Here is a 21,536-nt window from a genome sequence, read left to right on the forward strand (position 1 = left end):
GTGCTTTGCTCAAGATTCCAGCTTTTGCAGCTTCTTGTGTCACCAACAAGTTTACTCTGAGGCTCAGAAGAGACAAATGCAGTGTCATCTATTCCAAGACAGATGGAGCTACCTGCACCATAATAGCAGTAGGCTAAGGCCATTGTTCTCAAATTCACCATAGGAACAGCTCTATGGGCCAATCTCCCATAATTCCTCAGGGATGCATCATGAGCGGTATTGGCGGTGATCTGCCAGCAGATAGCGTGCTTGCACTTTCACTCGAGAGGCTTTGATATAACTAAAGATGGAGATTTGGGATTTCAAAGATTGTGCTCCACAAAAAGTAAAATGTATTTTCCATTCAACAAGCAATAAAAATCTAACTTAATTTTTTTTAATCTTTTCAATAGTTGAACAATTGCTACCTATTGCTGAAGATGGGTCCTGACCAAAACATCATCTGGCCATTTTCCTCTATAGATGCTGCCTGACCCGAGATCTCCCAACACTTCGATTTTTGCTTAATGCTGAACTTCTTCAAATTAATAAATTAGTTTATTTGGTCAGCACAGTGATACAGCGGTAGAGTTGCTGCCTTACAGCGGCAGAGACCTCGGTCTCTGCTGCTCTACAACAACTGCTTGACTTATGAAACATAGACATAGAAACATAGAAAATAGGTGCAGGAGTAGGCCATTCGGCCCTTCGAGCCTGCACCGCCATTCAATATGATCATGGCTGATCATCCACAATCAGTACCCTGTACCTGCCTTCTCTCCATACCCCCTGATCCCTTTAGCCACAAGGGCCACATCTAACTGCCTCATAAATATAGCCAACAAACTGGCCTCAACTACCTTCTGTGGCAGAGAATTCCACAAATTCATCACTCTCTGTGTGAAAAATGTTTTCCTCATCTCGGTCCTAAAAGATTTCCCCCTTATCCTTCAACTGTGACCCCTTGTTCTGGACTTCCCCAACATCGGAAACAATCTTCCTGCATCTAGCATGTCCAACCCCTTAAGAATTTTGTAAGTTTCTATAAGATCCCCCCTCAATCTTCTAAATTCTAGCGAGTACAAACCGAGTCTATCCAGTCTTTCTTCATATGAAAGTCCTGACATCCCAGGAATCAGTCTGGTGAACCTTCTCTGTACTCCCTCTATGGCAAGAATGTCTTTCCTCAGATTAGGAGACCAAAACTGTACGCAATACTCCAGGTGTGGTCTCACCAAGACCCTGTACAACTGCAGTAGAACCTCTCTGTTCCTATACTCAAATCCTTTTGCTATGAATGCTAACATACCATTCGCCTTCTTCACTGCCTGCTGCACCTGCATGCCTATTTTTAATGACTGGTGTACCATGACACCCAGGTCTCGTTGCATCTCCCCCTTTCCTAATCGGCCACCATTCAGATAACAATCTACTTTCCTGTTTTTGCCATCAAAGTGGATAACCTCACATTTATCCACATTATACTGCATCTGCCATGTATTTGCCCACTCACCCAGCCTATCCAAGTCACCTTGCAGCCTCCTAGCATCCTCCTCACAGCTAACACTGCCCCCCCAGCTTCGTGTCATCCACAAACTTGGAGATGTTGCATTCAATTCCCTCGTCCAAATCATTAATATATATCGTAAATAGCTGGGGTCCCAGCACTGAGCCTTTGGGTACCCCACTAGTCACTGCCTGCCATCGTGAAAAGGACCCGTTTACTCCTACTCTTTGCTTCCTGTCTGCCAGCCAGTTCTCTATCCACATCAATACTGAACATTTGCAGGATTTTCTGTTTTTAATTCAGACTTTTGGCAACTGCAATATTTTACATTGTATTACCACACATTTTCCACATTCTACAAGGGAGGAAGAAATTGGATACACTAGCACCTAAATACCAATAAAATGGTTTGGTTCTGGTGCAGTGAAAAGCATTGTTCTATTTGGAACAGCTCTTACTTTCTTCATCAGTGCATAGTTTAGCCAATCATTAATTTTGCCACAATTGCATTTAGACTTTGGAATTTGTCTTGTGATATGGGAGATGGTTTTAATGGTAATTTGAATGTTAATACAAATATGCGTGTGTATTCTTTATTGTACATGTTTACCTTCAAACTAATAGAGGAACCATCTGATTTCTCCATTCCCACAGCACCAACCAATGTCCCATTCACTCCAACAATGTATTCTGCAGATAGACACAAACTGATGGAGTCTCTCAGCGGGACAGGCAGCATCTCTGGAGAGAAGAAATGAGTGACCCTTCTTCAGACTCAATCTATTCTGGTCTGGTTTAGAGAATATTTCCAATCTTAAAAGGAATGGAGACAAATTGCTTCGTGGAACTTCTCGCTGGAAAGTTGAAACGTTAGTCTTTCAAGTGAAGGACGATTGAGCTTGTTATACAATCACAACGACGTCCTTTTGACCTATGTGAATAATTTTACTTCTATAAATAACTGTAGATATATGATCCTACATAACTCAGCTACAAGGGTCATTGATACTTTCTATATATTTACAGACTGTCAATAAATATATTAGCTGTGTTATCTTTCTAATGATAAACATGTTTGGATCACCAGCGCTTCAGAAACACAGCCCTACAGTTACCTTCTTAAATCAAGAAACTCAGTAGGACATTAAAGTTATTGATACAGATTACAGGAAGGTCTTCCAGAAGCTAGCACATGCAAACCTGAAAATGGCTCCATGCTGAGTAAATGGCTTTGTTTTAGAGATACAGCACTGGAACAGGCCCTTCGGCCCATCGGCCATCGATCAACCCTGAAAACATGTTCTATGTTATCCCGCTCTTTCATTGCTGGTAAGCGCACTGGCAGTGGGAGGCAGTTATACGAGGGGCAATTTCAGAGGCCAATTAACCTAAATACCCCCACATCTTTGAGATGTGGGAGGAAACTGGAGTGCCTGGATGGAATCCACGCAGACATGGGAGAACGTGCAAACTCCACGCAGACAGCACCCAAGGTCAGGATCGAAACGAGGTCTCCGGTGCTGTGAGCTAGCAACTCTACCATTGTGCTGCACCACTGTGCTGCTTCTTAAGACCCATTACCTTTATTTGTGGCGCCTGATAAACTTACTAACAATTAAATATTTATACCATGGCAAGATCCAGAAAGATCAATGAAGTAAGGGCCAAGTTATCCGTTTCAGTGGTGTTAGAAAAGAGACACATATGTTAGAGAGAATCCTCAGTTCTTCTTTGAAATACTGGCATAAGACCTTTGAAATAATGCCATAAGATATCTCACCTGCCTGATAAGGCACGTACAGTCCAAGTTTAGCGCCCCATCCAAAATAGGTCCAAGTCATATTCAATCGAAAGCAGAGTCTTAATTGTCTGCTCATAAATGAGCGTGACTCAGGAAAGTTTTATCCACCAAACCATGTTTCTTGCAAGGATGTAATATTTGCTGTGATGGGCTGAATAGACAAAGATGGGTCTAACTGGGGCAGACAAAGCTTAATCTTTCCTGTTGGTAGAACAGACTCCTGTTTATATTGAGGAAATAAGTTGCTCAGCCTCTATGGTGGGTCAGAACCGGTTGCGTCAGTGGCTGACCTGGGTTAACTTTGCAACACATTCCCAGGTTAGACGTCATAAGACGTCAATGCTTCAATGGTTTCTTTATTGTCACGTGTACTGGGTACAATGGAATACATTTTTTGCAGACAGTTCAGTAAGGGAATCCCCATACATGAGCACAATCCCCATCCCCCCACTCCCAGTCAGTACAAAATGTACAGAGCGGCCCACTGAGTCCAGATTCAAGAGGCGCTATTTTGGCGCCATTTTACAGCTGGCCACAAGGGCCCATTTCAGCTGTCGCCTCTATTTCAGTCGTCCCGCGAACCCATGTCCCACTCCACGCCTGGCCCTCTTCAGCCCTTGTTCCCCAGTGGGTGCCTTCCACAGCCAACCATGAGGGCGCAGTAGCTAAGACCCCCCTCACTGGTTCTTCTTGCCTGGTCCTTTGTCCAGCATCCGCCGCCATCGCCGTCGACCTCTACCTCCTCTCTGAATCCCTGTCCACAGGGCGAGCGGTAGCCGGGCTCGGTGCCATCCCTCTTTGAGCAAGTTCTTGGTCCCGCGGTGGGCGAGCCGGACCCGTGGTTGGGGTACAGCCTCGGCTCGTTGGGCCCCTGGATCGAGTCCCAGTCTGCTGCAGGACCTTGCACTGCCTCCCACTGCCAGTGCGCATACCAGCCTGTGGTCCAACTCCCTCCACTGGCATGGGCCGGGCTCTGCGGCAACCTCTCCAGATGTTCGGTACTGTGGCACGAGCCAAGCCCGCGCCTAATTAGGCCATTCGGCCCATTCAGTCTACTCCGCCATTCCATCATGGCCGATCTATTTTTCCCTCTCAACCCCATTCTCCTGCAGTCTCACCGTAACCTCTGACGCCCTTACGAATCGGACTGATTTTGTTATCCCGTAGATATGTAAATAAAGACTCTGCTGGGGTCGGGAGAACACTGCCCGTATGGAAGAGCAGATTAAAGCAGCAGATGGCTGTGTTCATGAGTCATGTTCAAATCCATTCTAATGAGGATCACAAAACCGGAATCAAACACCCAGGCTTCCAAATTATCAGAACCAAATTACAGGCATTTATCAGCGATGATCTCCAAAGTGTAATAACTCTGCTGCAAACTCAACATGTTTCACTTGCAGTTGTTTTGACATATCTATACTAGATGTGCCAAGGACATGTCATGGCAATGAATCAGATATTTGGACTCCATTATGTTTATCAGTTGGGAGAGGTGTTTTGTTTTTGTCCTTCTTATAAGTTGGCAGGTAGCCAATCGATGATTATACAGGAGAATATTCAAGGTAGGCAGGTTTCACAATGTCTTTCTGTGGTTATAGTTCTAGCTGTGCTCTCAGAACTGTGTGCAAGAGAGCCTCATAGACTCACCCAAAACCCATCAAGATTGTACAAAGAACATAGAACAGCACAGCACAGCACAGGAACAGTCCCTTCAGTCCACAATGTCTGTGCTGAATTGAACACAATGTCAAGTTAAACATTGGAGACCCTCGGACTATCTTTAATCGGATTTTATCTTGCACTTAACATTATTCCCCTTGTCACATATCTGTGCACTATTGATGGTTGGATTGTAATCATGTATTGTCTTTCCGCTGACTGGTTAGCACGCAACAAATGCTTTTCACTGTACCTCGGTACACGTGACTATAATCTAAAACGAACTAAACTAAGCTAATCTCATGTGCCTGCAGCAATCCATATCGCTCCATTATTCAGATTTTTATTTTGGAAGTCAGATTTGAGGAACTGAAACATAGAAATTAGGTGCAGGAGTAGGCCATTCAGCCCTTCGAGCCTGCACCGCCATTCAATATGATCATGGCTGATCATCCAACTCAGTAGTATCCCGTACCTGCCTTCTCTCCATACCCCCTGATCCCCTTAGCCACAAGGGCCACATCTAACTCCCTCTTAAATATAGCCAATGAAACTGGCCTCAACTACCCTCTGTGGCAGAGAGTTCCAGAGATTCACCACTCTCTATGTGAAAAAAGTTCTTCTCATCTCGGTTTTAAAGGATTTCCCCCTTATCCTTAAGCTGTGACCCCTTGTCCTGGACTTCCCCAACATCGGGAACAATCTTCCTGCATCTAGCCTGTCCAACCCCTTAAGAATTTTGTAAGTTTCTATAAGATCCCCTCTCAATCTCCTAAATTCCAGAGAGTATAAACCAAGTCTATCCAGTCTTTCTTCATAAGACAGTCCTGACATCCCAGGAATCAGTCTGGTGAACCTTCTCTGCACTCCCTCTATGGCAATAATGTCCTTCCTCAGATTTGGAGAGCAAAACTGTACGCAATACTCCAGGTGTGGTCTCACCAAGACCCTGTACAACTGCAGTAGAACCTCCCTGCTCCTATACTCAAATCCTTTTGCAATGAAAGCTAACATACCATTCGCTTTCTTTACTGCCTGCTGCACCTGCATGCCTACTTTCAATGACTGGTGTACCATGACACCCAGGTCTCGCTGCATCTCCCCCTTTCCCAATTGGCCACCATTTAGATAATAGTCAGCTTTCCCGTTTTTGGCACCAAAATGGATAACCTCACATTTATCCACATTATACTGCATCTGCCAAACATTTGCCCACTCACCCAACCTATCCAAGTCACCTTGCAGTCTCCTAGCATCCTCCTCACACTGCCCCCCAGCTTAGTGTCATCCGCAAACTTGGAGATATTGCCTTCAATTCCCTCATCCAGGTCATTAATATATATTATAAATAGCTGGGGTCCCAGCACTGAGCCTTGCGGTACCCCACTAGTCACTGCCTGCCATTGTGAAAAGGACCCGTTTACTCCTACTCTTTGCTTCCTGTTTGCCAGCCAGTTCTCTATCCACATCAATACTGAACCCCCAATGCCGTGTGCTTTAAGTTTGTAAGATAGACACAAAATGCTGGAGTAACTCAGCGGGACAGGCGGCATCACTGGAATGAAGGAACTGAATTTGCTGTGCTGAAACACTCCTCCTTGTTAACTGTGTGGAGGGGTCTTAGAGTAGCACGGAATTGTTTTTGAGTTTCTCACGAGTTAGTATGCATGCCTCGTTGATGAGGAATCGCTAGGAAATGTGATATGATCGCTAGCCCATAATTATAAGCAGTTTCATAAGCCTGACTGTTTCAGAAATGCATGACCTTTTCTTGCATGGTTCTCGTGACTGCTATACTGCAGTGATCAGTACACCGTATTATTTTTAATGGCAAAATAATGCTAATTATATAATCAAAGTAGGTGCATACCAGGACAGCAATTTAAATTTATATATGTTGGCTCTCCGAAATAATTCACAGGTGAGATCTTGATTTTTCACTGAATCCGCCCATAAGGTGATGTTATATTTTTTCTACTCACATGCTGTTGCTGTCATTTTCCACGCATCTTCAGGTTGTCAAGAGGAGTTTATTTGGCAGCAAAGAAACATTCCCTTCCAATATCTGCTCCAAGGGTAAATCTTTCACACAAAGGGTGGTAGGCGCATGGAACGAGCTGCCAGAGGAGGTTGTTGAGTCAGGTACTATCGCAACGTTTAAGAATCATTCAGAAAGGTACATAGATAAGAGATTTAGAGGGATATGGGCCAATCTCAGGCAGGTGGGACTAGTGTAGATGGGTCATGTTGGCTGGTGTGGGCAAGTTGGGCCAAAAGGCCTGATTTCATGCTGTAAGACTCTATGACTATGTTAATGAAAATCATGTTCCCAACCATGAAAGTAGTCACTCAACCCAGTTCCAATTTCCACTAAAAAGGTACAGCTATTTTAGAATGTTCTTTAAGTATTGGATGTCGTTTGGTATCTTGCCCAACCGGATCAAATTAAAGATCTTTCAAAGAGTCATCACGGATTCCAAAGTTAGAGTCTCATGAGGACATCAAACATAGAAACAGGTACTTCATCCTAACATCCATGCTGACGAAGATGCCCCACCAAAGCGAGTCCTAGTTTTGGTTTTGACTCGTACTGCTCCAAACCTTTCACATCCACGTATCTGTCCAAATGACTTTTAAATACTGCATCAACTACTTCCTCTGACAAGTGCGGAAAGATTTAATAGGAACCTGAGGAACAACGTTTTAACAGAGGGTGGTGGATATATGGAATATGCTATTTTCTCTGATAATCAGTAGTATATTGCATTTACCCACCACCCCTCTGAGCGAAAACATTGTCCCTTAGGTTCTTATCTTTCCTCTCTTACTTTAAACCTGTGCCTTCAAGTTCTTTATTCCCCAATCCCGGGGGAAATAGAATGATGTGTATTCATCCTATCTGGGCCCCACCTAATTTTAATCACCCCTTTAAGGTCATTGCTCAGACTCCTGTACTCCACAGAATAAAGTCATGGGCCGCTCAACCTCTCGGCTTTAGCTCAAGCCCTCGCAAGATCTTATTGAACTGTATAACTGTATAACTGCCTCCCACTGCCAGTGCGCTTACCAGCCTTTGGTCCAACTCCCTCCACTGGCATGGGCCGGGCTCTGCGGCAACCTCTCCAGATGTCCGGTACTGTGGCAACGAGCCAAGCCTGCGCCTAATTAAGCCATTCGGCCCATTCAGTCTACTCCGCCATTCCATCATGGCCGATCTATTTTTCTCTCTCAACCCCATTCTCCTGCTGTCTCACCGTAACCTCTGACGCCCTTACGAATCGGACTGATTTCGTTATCCCAAGTAGACATGTAAATAAAGACTCTGCTGGGGTTGGGAGAACACTGCCCGTATGGAAGAGCAGATTAAAGCAGCAGATGGCTGTGTTCATGAGTCATGTTCAAATCCATTTTAATGAGGATCACAAAACCGGAATCAAACACCCATCTTCCAAATTATCAGAACCAAATTACAGGCATTAATTAGTGGTGATCTCCAAAGTGTAATAACTCTGCTACAAACTCAACACTTTTCACTTGCAGTTGTTCCTGCTCCTCTGACATATCTTTACTAGATGTGCCAAGGACATGGCATGGCAATGAAGCAGATATTTGGAAGTATGGGAGAGATGTAGAGATGTAACACCTATCTCTGTACCCCCCTCCCTTCCCCGCATCCAGGTTCCCCAGCAGTCTTTCCAAGTGAGACAGAGGTATACATGCACCTCCGCTAACTTCATCTACAGTATCCGGTGTTCCCAATGTTGCATCCTGTACATCGGTATGTGACCATGCACAGACTCAGCGACTGTTTCACCAAAAACTAGCACACAGTCCACCAAGGCCTATGTGATCTCCTGTGTAGGATGGAATTGCAGATGCTGGTTTAAACCGTAGACACAAAAAGCTGGAGTAACTCAGCGGGTCAGGCAGCATCTCTGAAGAAAAAGAAAAGGTGACTTTTCGGGTCGAGACCCTTCTTCAGACCCGAAATGTCACCTATTCCTTTTCTCCATAGATGCTGTCTGACCCGCTGAATTACTCCAGCTTTTTGTGTCTATCTATGGGATCTTCCGATTGGCTTTTTAACCCCTTTTACCATTCCCAAACTGACCATTCTGTCCTAAGCCTCCTCCACTGCCAGAGTGAAGCCACACCTAAAATGGAGGAACAATACATCTTATTCCACTTTCGTAACTAACAACTCAATGGTATGAGCATTGAAATCTCCAATTTTAGGTCACTACAAAGCCCTCCCCCTCTCCATTCTTCCTCCCTGAATCTACCACCCCCAAATTCCATTGTGTTCCACCAGGACCCACACCGATTTCTTCCCTCCCCCTCCACACATTCCTTCTCTAGCTTCACAATTTGCAACTCTTCAATCCGTTCATCTCACACCTTCTGTCTTTTCAACTCTGGCCTTTGTCCATCATTTGTCTATCAACCCCTCCCCTATCAATTTATCACCCAGCAGAAGGTACACAAAAATGCTGGAGAAACTCAGCGGGTGCAGCAGCATCTATGGAGCGAAGGAAATAGGCAAAGTTTTGGGCCGAAACCCTTCTTCAGTCTTCTTCTATCAACCCAGCAGAGTTTGGCCTGCCTCTCTTCCAGCTTTCGGAGACGTCCCCTATCCATGTTCTCCAGAGATACAGAGGAAGCTTCACTCTGCCTGCCACCAGCAGTTACCTGACACTTCTGTTCACTGTGTGAACTGTTTGAGCAAGGTGGTACAGGACCATTGTGACAGAGCTGTTCCACACCGGTAGTATGGTTTTGCCTACTTGTTGCCTGATGATGAGTTAATCCAGCACTTTGTGTCTTTTTTTCACTCAAAATTCAAGCAGGGTTTCCAAAAGCATTAAATAAAACATGAATCCCTTAATCCACCCTGCATGTGGGGTTATGACATATCCTTTCTATGTTGGTAACAGATCTCGTGACAGCACAAGAATAACTTAACTGTTCGTAACCAATAAAAGGAACAGAAATACACTTTGCTCTAGCCATTCAATAAAAGTCTATAGGGACCCAACCAAATTTTGTTTGAACTTCATTGAGGTTCAAATGACAATAGATAATTGTATAATTGTATTAAAAAAATGTCACCTAGCCATGTCCTCCAGAATGCTGCCTGGCCTGCTGTGTTACTCCAGCACGATGTGTCTTTTTCTGTAAACCAACGTGTGCAGTTCCTTGTGTCTAATGTCATTGAGTGATACGCTTACTGAAATAGGGAACCATGGACTGATGTGCTGGCTACAAGCCACTTTTATCATTGCCCAAATTAAGTTAAAGGCAACTCAAATGGGAGGAATTATAATCAGTAGAAACAAAGAACTGCAGATGATGGTTAGTACACAAAAGGACAGAAAATATTAGAGTAACTCAGCATGTTTAAGAAGGAACTGCAGATGCTGGAAAATCGAAGGTAGACAAAAATGCTGGAGAAACTCAGCGGGTGAGGCAGCATCTATGGAACGAAGGAAATAGGTGACGTTTCGGGTTGAGACTAATCTTCAGACTGATGTGAGGGTGGGGGGGCGGGAAGAAGAAAGGAAGAGGCAGAGACAGTGGGCTGAGGGGGAGCTGGGAAGGGGAGGAGAAAGCAGGTACTACCTGAAATTGGAGAATTCAATATTCATACCGCTGGGGTGTAAACTGCTCAAGCGAGATATGAGGTGCTGCTCCTCCAATTTACGGTGGGCCTCACTCTGGCCATGGAGGAGGCCCAGGACAGAAAGGTCGGATTCGGAATGGGAGGGGGAGTTGAAGTGCTGAGCCACCGGGAGATCAGGTTAGTTATTGCGAACCGAGCGGAGGTGTTGGGCGAGGCGATCGCCAAGCCTACGCTTGGTCTCACGGATGTAGAGCAGCTGACACCTAGAGCAGCGGATGCAACAGATGAGGTTGGAGAAGGTGCAGGTGAACCTCCGCCACACTGGAAAGACTACTTGGATCCTTGAATGGAATCAAGGGAGGAGGTAAAGCGACAAGTGTAGCATTTCCTGCGGTTACAAGGGAAAGTGCTGGAGTAACTCAGCAAGTCAGACAGCCCCTCTGGCCAACATAGATTGGTGACATTTTGCGTTGAGACTGTACTTCTGACTGAAGAAGGGTCTCAACCCGAAATGTCACCTACCCAAGTTCTCCAGAGATGCTCTCTGACCTGCTGAGTTACTCCAGCACTTTGAGTCCTTTGATGAATTTCTGGTAGAAAATAATCTTTATAATAACAAAGAAAGGTTACAATACAGAGGCTAATCTTCACATAAGTTAATTATTCTTATATGAAAACATTAAATGGGACTTTTGATGGTTGGCTAGACCATGGTGAAGCATTGCAGTAAAGCATAATGTATTTCTGAGCTTCATTGGAAGAACTATCAGCTAATTAGATAAATTAATATTCGTGGCCTTTATTAAACTAGGATTTGGGCAAAAGAGTAATGATTAAAACACAGCGTCAGACAGAAGCATACAAAGTTCTTCATGTTTTGCAGGGAACAATGCCAGGAGTATGTTTTCCCCAGGATGAAGAGTCTAGATGAGGTCCCTGGATAGGTGATGTTTTTGGGTCGAGATCTTTCTTCGGATTCATTCAGAGTTGGATGGATCTTTGTAATTCTCTGCTCCAGAATGACGTTGGAAGCTCAATCATTGATTCCATTCAAAACAAAAATCAATTGAAGTCTTAGCTTTAAAGGAATTAAGGGTTGTGGGGATATGTCAGGAAAATGGCATTGAGATTGAAGATCTGTGAATGACAAAGAGAGCTTGAGGGGCTGAATAACTTACCCCAGCTCCTATTTCTTACGATATTATGTTCTACTGTAGCTCCTGATCGTTATTCAACGGCTTCTATGTATTTCTTCTGCAGGAGCACGCCTTGTAAGGACAGGACAGAGTGTAGGTGGGAGGAACTTTACTGGGAAATAGTCTGTTGATATTGGCAGCAGACGTTTTGACATGAAAAATACACACTTATGGGACAATCAAAGAAGCCTGGTGTGAAAGGGAAGCTTAGAAACAAGACTCGAGGAATAAAATTAAACGTTAGACGACTTAGGCGATTCAAAGTATTCAAAGTTGTCAAAGTATAATATGTGTAGGTAAGAACTGCGGATGCTGGTTTAAATCGAAGGTAGACACAAAATGCTGGAAAGGTTTTTTCGACGCCAAATCTACACTCTCAACAAATATTTTTGACGTCAGATCCACACCCTCAACAAAAGTCTGAAGAAGGGTCTCGACCCGAAACGTCACCCATTCCTTCTCTCCAGAGACGCTGCCTGTCACGCTGAGTTACCCCAGCATTATGTGTCAAAGTATAATACATAATACCTGCAATGTAAATTAGAAAAATCTACTGAGATAGGAAAGTATGGGATTAGAACACAGTTCTTTCTGACTAATTTCAATACAAATATCACTTGGTTATAACCTTCAGTTCAGCTTTGCTGCTGTACTCGATTATAACAGCTATGAGTTTTACTTTTGAACATTGTTAAATTCAAGACGACTGAGATCTGGGCAAATCAGAGCAATTTTTATAGGAAGCTTTAAGAATGGCTAGTGAAGTTCTTCCATTGTTTTCTTTCCCCCACTAATATTTCTAGGGTTATTTATCATCATCACCAAATCTGCAATCACAAAGTCGAGTATGATGGTCCGCCTGACCGGTGATTTATGTGGGTCTTGACATGGCTAAAGAGGCCGTTCCTGGAATCAGAGACTTTGCAAGAGCTACGTCCCTTCAGATGGACACCTGTGAGCAACATCTTTTAATGTGGGGATACTGGTGCAGGGACAGTCACCACACGACCCTTGACTGTTGGGAGTCGACGACGGCTGGTCTGTCCTGGCTGCAGCCTTGCTCCATTTTCTCAGCCGTTGTGCCGCTCCATCTGCTGGCCAGCCAACATCCTCTGCCTGCTTCACCACGGTGGTCTTCTTCTTGGAACACATGTGATCATATGTCTTACGCTAGCATCTGTCACCTCCACTCTGAAATTTGAACCAGGACTAGAGCTAGTTGATCCTTGCAGCGTCCAAAGTGAGCATCAGACTGCAGGTTATTGGCAAGGTCCTCTTGGCAGCATTGTCTATGGTATCTTCCAAGAGTTGATGATGAGTAAAAGCAGGCTGGCAGTGCAGTAATTAACCAATTCTTTTAATTCACTTTTTGGAGATTTGGCATCTCTGGTAAGGTCAGCATCGCTGTTGAGAGCCTACATCTCCTAAATGAATTGCTGCAGCTGTTAGAGCCATAGGAAAAGGAGCAGGAATATAATAACCAGTCCTTTGAGCATCTCCATTTTCTCCTGTGCATACAAGTCTATCTATCTCTTTCTTAAATACATTCACTGACTTAGCCTCAACGGCATTCAGCGGCTGAGAATTCCACACCCTCACAACCTATTGATTGAAGACGTTGCTCCCATTTTAATTTTTTACATTTTTAGATGCCCTCCCCACCCCGATCCTGAGATTTTACTCCCTGCAGCTGGACGTAATATCATTAGATCTATATTCCCTCGCACATTTCATTGATACGTAGTCTCATTCTTCTAAACTTTCACGACTGAGGACTAGTCAATTCAATCTATACTCATATGTCAGAGGCATCATCCCAATCTACCTTCACTGCACACTCTTTATAGCAGGGGTCGGCAACCTACGGCCCACGGGCTACATCCGGACCGTAATCCAAAATCATCCAGCCCGCATGCGTGTTTTTTTCCCAATTCATTTTCGCGACCTGGGAACTGCAGCCAGTCCCGGGGACACAAGCTGATCTGGAAAATGCAGCTCGTCCTGGGCCATGCAGATGACCTGGGCGCTTCAGCCAGTCCTGGGGCAGGCGAGCCGACTTGGGAACCGCCGAAAACGAATTGAAAAACACGTGAAAACGAATGCGAAAAACAACACCAGGTGTCACACTATGGCGATAGATGTGGCCCGCCATCCGCTCACAGACATGGGTCCTGACCCCAATGCAGAACAAGGTTGCCAACCCCTGCTCTAAAGCCTCTACGTCTATACTCTAGTCTATGTATAGACTATGCATTTCTCTGTTCCCTCCCCCTCCCCTTCTCCCTCTCCTCCCTCTCTCCTCCCCCTCTATGTCTTTGTTTTGTCACGAGACCAAAACTACAAACAGTATTCCAGGTATAGCCTCACCAAAGCTCTGTAAATGCTGCTACACTCAAAATGATTGATAGTAAGGATGATATCCCTATCCCATAGTTATGAACCTGTGGAATTCTCTGCCTGAGAAGGCAGTGGAGGCCAATTCACTGGATGTATTCAAGCGGGAGTTAGATTTAGCTCTTAGGGCGAATGGAATCAAGGGATAAGGAGAGAAAGCAGGGACGGGGTACTGATTTTGAATGATCAGCCATCATCATATTGAATGGCAATGCTGGCTCGAAGGGTTGAATGGCCTACTCCTGCACTTATTTTCTATGCTTCTGTATATCTTCGGTTTCTTCATAACTTGCCGCACCTGAATGTTTGTTTTTAGCCATTAGTCTCGAGAAGAGAGCCTTCCCAGTAACCATCAAACTCTTGCACACTACACAACACTAACCTAAGCAGTTATGATCTTCTTTGGACTGTGTCTTCTTTGGACTGGTTGCACTACTTTGTTTTTTGCACTATTATGGTTAGTTAGTTATACAGATATTATTTTATTGTATTTTTGATTATTATATATTATCTGTGTGTTTACCTGTTAGACTGCAGCAAGTAAGAATTTGGCTTTGTTTAGTTATTTCATTATACTGTTGTCAGTCCATATGACAAATAAATGTTCTTGACAATGACTAGTGTACAAGGACATCTGCAGCAACTTGTAGATTAACATTTCCCAATTTATCTCCAGGTCCACCACCGATTTTCTGGCAAGTCATGATTGAGCGGGTCGGAAGGAACTGCAAATGCTGCTTTACACCGAAGAAAGACACAAAGTGCTGGAGTAACTCAGCGGGTCAGGCAGCATCTCTGGAGAACATGGATAGGTCATTAGGAATAGGAGTAGAATTAGGTCATACGGCCCATCAAATCTACTCCGCCATTCAATCATGGATGATCTATCTTTCCTTCCTAACACCATTCTCCTGCCTTCTCCCCATAACCTCTGACACCTGTACTAATCAAGAATCTATCTATCTCTGCCTTAAAAATATCAACTGACGGCCTCCACAGCCTACTGTGGCAAATAATTCCACAGATTACGTTTCAAAATTGGTTACGTTCCGTGTCGGAACTAGTCTTGATTGAACATGGAATGCACTCCCGGCTAAATAAGCAGTTACCAATCCTTGGCAATAAGGAAGCTTTCTTCAGACAAGACAGGACTTAAATATGGAAAGGTCTTCTTGCTAAACCGACAGTCAAAAATTTGTGGAATCATATACATATGTTGAGATCCTTCACAGTGAGAAAGCTACAGTGAGAAAGCTTTGGATATTTCTAGATGAATTCAAAAATGCTATAAAGTCTTTCTCACCATTAACTATGTTGGCATTTTTGTGGTTTGTGCCTGTCAGATGCATGTCTGTCACAATATCCGTACTGGAAATGAAATTAAGAGTAAACACTGTTGTACTTCCGGTACTGCTGCATTTTCATTTTCTTGAGGTGAACAAGACATTTGGCTTTAATTTAGAATTTTGCAGCGTATTTCTCAAAGGATGAAATCTTCTCAAAAGCTAAACTGTCTTTCCAACCCATAAACAATATGGCAATAAACAATACGATGTTCATAAGTACTAGGAGCAGAATTAAGCCATATGGCCCATCAAGTCTACTCTAACATTCTTGCCATAGAGGGAGTACAGAGAAGGTTCACCAGACTGATTCCTGGGATGTCAGGACTTTCATATGAAGAAAGACTGGATAGACTCGGCTTGCACTCGCTAGAATTTAGAAGATTGAGGGGGGATCTTATAGAACCTTACAAAATTCTTAAGGGGTTGGACTGGCTAGATGCAGGAAGATTGTTCCCAATGTTGGGGAAGTGCAGAACAAGGGGTCGCAGTTTAAGGATAAGGGGGAAATCTTTTAGGACCGAGATGAAAAAAATATTTTTCACACAGAGAGTGGTGAATCTCTGGAATTCTCTGCCACAGAGGGTAGTTGAGGCCAGTTCATTGGCTTTATTTAAGAGGGAGTTAGATGTGGCCCTTGTGGCTAAAGGGATCAGGGGATGGAGAGAAGGCAGGTACAGGATACTGAGTTGGATGATCAGCCATGATCATATTGAATGACGGTGCACGCTCGAAGGGCCGAATGGCCTACTCCTGCACCTAATTTCTATGTTTCTATTCAATCATGGATAATCGGTCTTTCACTCTCAACCTCATTCTCCTGTCTTCACCCCATAACCCCATGGCACCCTTACTAATCATTGTACATTTTTTCTACAAAACTTTGTCTTTTGTAGAATTTGCAATGTTGGTGAAGGCATTTATTAAAATTTCCTGCTGCATACCTGTATTTATTGTAGGTTTCATTGAGAATAAAGGATCAACAGTTGACTCGGAAGTACATCCATCAGTGTCTTCATCAGACATTAACCGACCGTCTTCAACTGCTAAGCTAAATGTAGCTGGTAAATCCAGTACACTATTGCATTCTGACGGGTTACTTGATAAATGTTCATTTGCAGACATGATGCTGTGGGAGAAAAAATGACTTTATATTTGAGGAGCCCCTAGATTAGCAATATACAGTAAATTGTAAGATCTGTTTATATCCCCATAATAACTCTGCTGTTACAAACGCACACAGACAAACACAGGATGTTTTCCCAGCAATTTTTACATATTTAATGAGAATATACATTTTCTGTTTGACACCAACATGCAGTAAGTTTCTATTAGATATATTGACACAGGAAAATAGTGAGCTCAGAAGACTCGGAAAAGTGTTTAGTCTAGGTTTATTACTGTTACGTCTACCGAGGTAGAGTGAAAAGAAGATAGACACAAAATGCTGGAATAACTCAGTGGCGACAGGCAGCATCTCTGGAAAGGAGGCAGGATAAAGCGGTTGAGAGGGAAAGGTAGATCAGCCATGATTGAATGGCAGAGTATGCTCGATGGGCCGAATGGCCTAATTCTTCGCCTCTAACTTATGGAAAAGCTTTATTTTGCATACTATTAAATCAAATCAGATAATACTATACTTAAGTACAATCAAGCCAAAGTCAAGTACAATAGGTAGAGCAAAGGTGTAGATATAGAGTGCAGAATATAGTTCTCAGCATTGTAGCGTTACAGTTCCATAGACAAAGTCCAAAGTCTGCAATGGGATGGAGTGATTCAGACAGTACCTTAGTTTATGGAAGGACTGTTCAAAAGCCTGATATCAGAAGGGAAGCTGTTCCTGCGATGTTCCTGGCCCAAGATCCACTGGGATAAATGGGTGGAAGAAATGCTTGAATTTGCCTGAGAAAAGACAGGGAGTTGAATGAAGTATCCTCATGCATATGTACAGGTACATGGATAAGAAATATTTGGAGGGAGGTGGGCCAAACGCACGCAAATGGGACTAGCTTAGATGGGGCATCTTGGTCGGCATGGACAACTTTGGCCGCAGGTACTATTTCCGTGCTGTATGACTCTACGCCTATCAATATATCTCAGAGTGCTTCCACACCGCACAGTAATATTTTAACAGCCAAGGACTCGTTTTCTTTTCATTAAATGCTTCATATAGGCCCCAAATTATTTGAAAAAACAAAAAACCTGCAAAAAAAAAGGTATTCTTAAACTATAATTCCAGCTGAAAATGGCCTCTAACTGTAAAACATTTGATGTAGTGAACAAAGTTGTTTCAGCACTGTTCTAATCCCATAACCACATGACTTGAAATTATTTCTGTTGCTAATCTTTAATCAGTGCTGTGTTTTCCCTGCATGGATTCAGGTGCATTTAGAGTTTGTTCGCATCTTTCACGTGGCTCCCATTGCTTATCTTCTGACAACAACAAAATATCTATTGCAAATTTTTGGAGCTGATAGCATCCACTACAAGGAGTTTGAAGATGTACTTTATTGAATATGTTTGCATATTGAGCAGAAGGGGGGACGTCTGCCTTCCACGTGATGTTGTATAGCTATGTTTTCAAGCATTTTCTAATATTATTTCAGATATTTAAGTTGCCAAATTTTGCCTTTGTTTTATAAAGACATTTAGTCATAGATAGATCCATCAAAGTATAATGCCAATCCCTCAAAGGTTCGTGTTCATAAGTGATAGGAGCATAAATAGGCCACTCAGCTCATTAAATCCAATCATGGCCGATCTATCTCTTCCTCCTAATCCCATTCTCCTGCCTTCTCCCCATAACCCCTGACACCCGTACTAAATCTTCTTTCACCATCAGATGTGCATAAGCATTGTGGAAAAATAAAATTGCCAGCAAAATCTATACTCGAGAGACACTATTTTTTTTAAATAAGAAATTAAAAAGAGCAGCACGGTGCTGTACTGAGGAAGTAAAACTTGTTGAATTGCTTGCTTCACCAAACCATACTACCAGTTCCTCAGAGTGAGATGTTATGCATCACTTCTGTTGACTCAGCAAGGGTTTTCTTTCCTGGTTTATCACCAAGATTGGAACATGTATTGCCAATCTCAGTAGGAAAGTCAACAGAAAGTTCAAAAACCTCTTCCTCTTAATTCTATTAATTTTTGTTGGAATTTAGCCCCCTCCAGCCAAGCGTATCAGCTGAATGTAACACATTGCAAGCCCACACCCTAACATTGAGGTTCTGTCATAAATATTTGACTAAAGTAACAACGGCCCAAGGTAAACACAAAATGCTGAAGTAACTCAGCGGATCAGGCAGCAGCTGGTCAAATCCTTCTTCAGACTGCTGAAGTCTCCATTCCGACCCAACACCTCCCCTATTCCTTTTCTCCAGAGATCGCCTGACCCGTTGAGTTACTTCAGCATTTTGTGTCTATCATCAGTATAAACCAGCATCTGCAGTTCCTTCCTATACTCCTTAATATAGCCCCAATGAGCTCCCAGGGAGATCAAATAAATAGCCATATGAGATTAATGCCATTTAATCTATTTACGCATTTGGATATATCAAAAATGGAGACACAAGGAACTACAGGTCACAAACCCCCCCCCCACAAATTGCTTAAGTATCTCAGCGGGTCAGGCAGCATCTTTGGAGGAGATAAATAAGCGACATATTGGGTCAGGACCCTTCTTGTAGGAGAGGGGAGAATCAGAAATATAAACAAAAGTAACTGGAGACAGTTTCTTCCCAGCAGTTATCAGGCAACTGAACCATTCTACTACAACCAGAAGGCAGTCCTGAATGACTATCTACCTCAATGGAGACCCTCTTGCACTAAAGGTTTTTCACGTTATTTCAATTATCATGTATCTGTACACTGTGGATGGCTCGATTGTAATGGATTGTCTTTCCGTTGACTGGTTAGCATGTAATTAAAAGCTTTTCAATGAACCTCAGTACACGCGACAATAAACTAAACTCAACAAAAAAAAATCACGTTGAAGGTTTTTGCGATTGTGGCAGTCTGGGGAAGAATGAATCATAGGTGGTGCAACAAGGCCTTCAATTGGATATCATCAGAGATCATTAAGCGAAATTAGTCTGCAATACATGTGCAGTACACTGTGGTGGATTGTGAAGTGATGAAGAGATTTAAAAAAAAAGAGCTGTAGTTAAACAAAAGTGGGGTATCACAGAGTTCAGTTCTGTGCACAATTTACAATGGGACAATGGGTTTAGATGCAAATTATTCACATTGCTGATGTTACACGGCAGTGTCGCTGTGGAAAAAATGCAAAGGAGATTGAAACTTTAAATGATGTAAGTTTGAAACATGCTGGTCTTCTTCTTGAGTATGGCGTGCACAGCCTAAAGTTGAAGGACAACTTGTTCTGTTTGATCTTATTTGATTGTGCCCACCGGGTTAATTGCATTCGTCGAAACAGGGCGGACCACGTGAAGGTTGCAATCTTCCACCCAAAACATGCAGGGGTTCATGTGGGACCCATGTGTCAATTATGAATTACTGAAAGCTGACACGCAGGTAGAACAAGCAATTAGGGAGGCAATTAATACTGGTTTGGGAGACACCAGTGGCTGCCAATACTGAGGATGACAGCAAAAAAACAAACCACCAGTTGAACAACTTCTGTGGAGGGGAAGCCATTGCTAACGTTTTGCTAACGTTTTGGGTCAGGACCCTGCATCACCAACACTGTTCTCCCACCCCTTAACTTCCCCCACTTGGCTCCATGTGGCAATTATCATTCACCCTTAATTGGGCCATCAATCACCTCCTCTTGCCCCTGTGTCATACCTTGCCCATCCCTCCCTCTTCTTTCTACTGGCTATCTTCCCTTTCCATTTTCTGTCCTGATGCAGGATCTCGACCCAAAATGTTAACAATTCCTCCTCCTCCCCTCTCGTGCCGTCACCCCTCTCCCCACCCCAGCAGATGCTGCTCAACCCACTGAACCCTAGTGTTTTAATGTTGCAATATGTTGATTTGAAGATTTGAATATAAGATCTGAAAAACCTGCTCTAATTCACTGCCTGCAGGTGCAGCAGGCAGTGAATAAAGTGAATGGTATGTTGGCATTCATAGCAAAAGGATTTGAGTATAGGAGCAGGGAGGTTCTACTGCAGTTGTACAGGGTCTTGGTGCGACCACACCTGGAGTATTGGGTACAGTTTTGGTCTCCTAATCTGAGGAAAGACATTCTTGCCATAGAGGGAGTGCAGAGAAGGTTTACCAGAATGATTCCTGGGATGTCAGGACTTTCATATGAAGAAAGACTGGGTATACTCGGCTTGTACTCGCTAGAATTTAGAAGATTGAGAGGGGATCTTATAGAAACATACAAAATTCTTAAGGAGTTGGACAGGCTAGATGCAGGAAGATCGTTCCCAATGTTGGGGAAGTCCAGAACAAGGGGTCACAGTTTAAGGATAAGGGGGAAGTCTTTTAGGTGAGAAAAACTTTTTTTACACAGAGAGTGGTGAATCTGTGGAATTCTCTGCCACAGAAGGTAGTTGAGGCCAGTTCATTGGCTGTATTTTAGAGGGACATGTGGCCCTTTTGGCTAAAGGGATCAGGGAGTATGGAGAGAAGGCAGGTACTGGATACTGAGTTGGATGATCAGCCATGATCATATTGAATGGCAGTGCAGGCTCGAAGGGCCGAATGACCTACTCCGGCTTCTATTATCTATGTTTCTATTTCCCAATCGGCCACTATTCAGATAATAGTCTACTTTCTTGTTCTTGCCACCAAAGTGGATAACCTCACATTTATCCACATTATACTGCATCTGCCATTCATTTGCCTACTCACCCAGCCTATCCAAGTCACCTTGCAGCCTCCTTGCATCCTCCTCACAGCTAACACTGCCCCCCAGCTTAGTGTCATCCGCAAACTTGGAGATGTTGCATTCAATTCCCTCGTCCAAATCATTAATATATATTGTAAATAGCTGGGGTACCAGCACTGAGCCTTGCGGTATCCCACTAGTCACTGCCTGCCATTCTGAAAAGGACCCATT

At 43.5% G+C, this 21,536-nt stretch overlaps 1 protein-coding gene across 1 annotated transcript in view; it reads right to left on the bottom strand.

Annotated features, from left to right (window-relative positions):
- Nucleotides 1-21,536, bottom strand: part of LOC129699298 (shieldin complex subunit 1-like) — a 62,114-nt gene that overhangs the window by 35,391 nt on the left and 5,187 nt on the right. The window contains exons 2-3 of the mRNA XM_055638963.1: nt 17,290-17,404; nt 16,447-16,631 (exon numbers count right to left, since the gene is read on the bottom strand). Of these exons, the coding sequence (XP_055494938.1) occupies nt 16,447-16,627 (181 nt within the window). The 5' untranslated portion in view covers nt 16,628-16,631; nt 17,290-17,404. The remainder of the gene's footprint in view (nt 1-16,446; nt 16,632-17,289; nt 17,405-21,536) is intronic.

Source organism: Leucoraja erinacea, chromosome 8, assembly GCF_028641065.1.
Source record: "Leucoraja erinacea ecotype New England chromosome 8, Leri_hhj_1, whole genome shotgun sequence".
Taxonomy (NCBI): Eukaryota; Metazoa; Chordata; class Chondrichthyes; order Rajiformes; family Rajidae; genus Leucoraja; species Leucoraja erinaceus.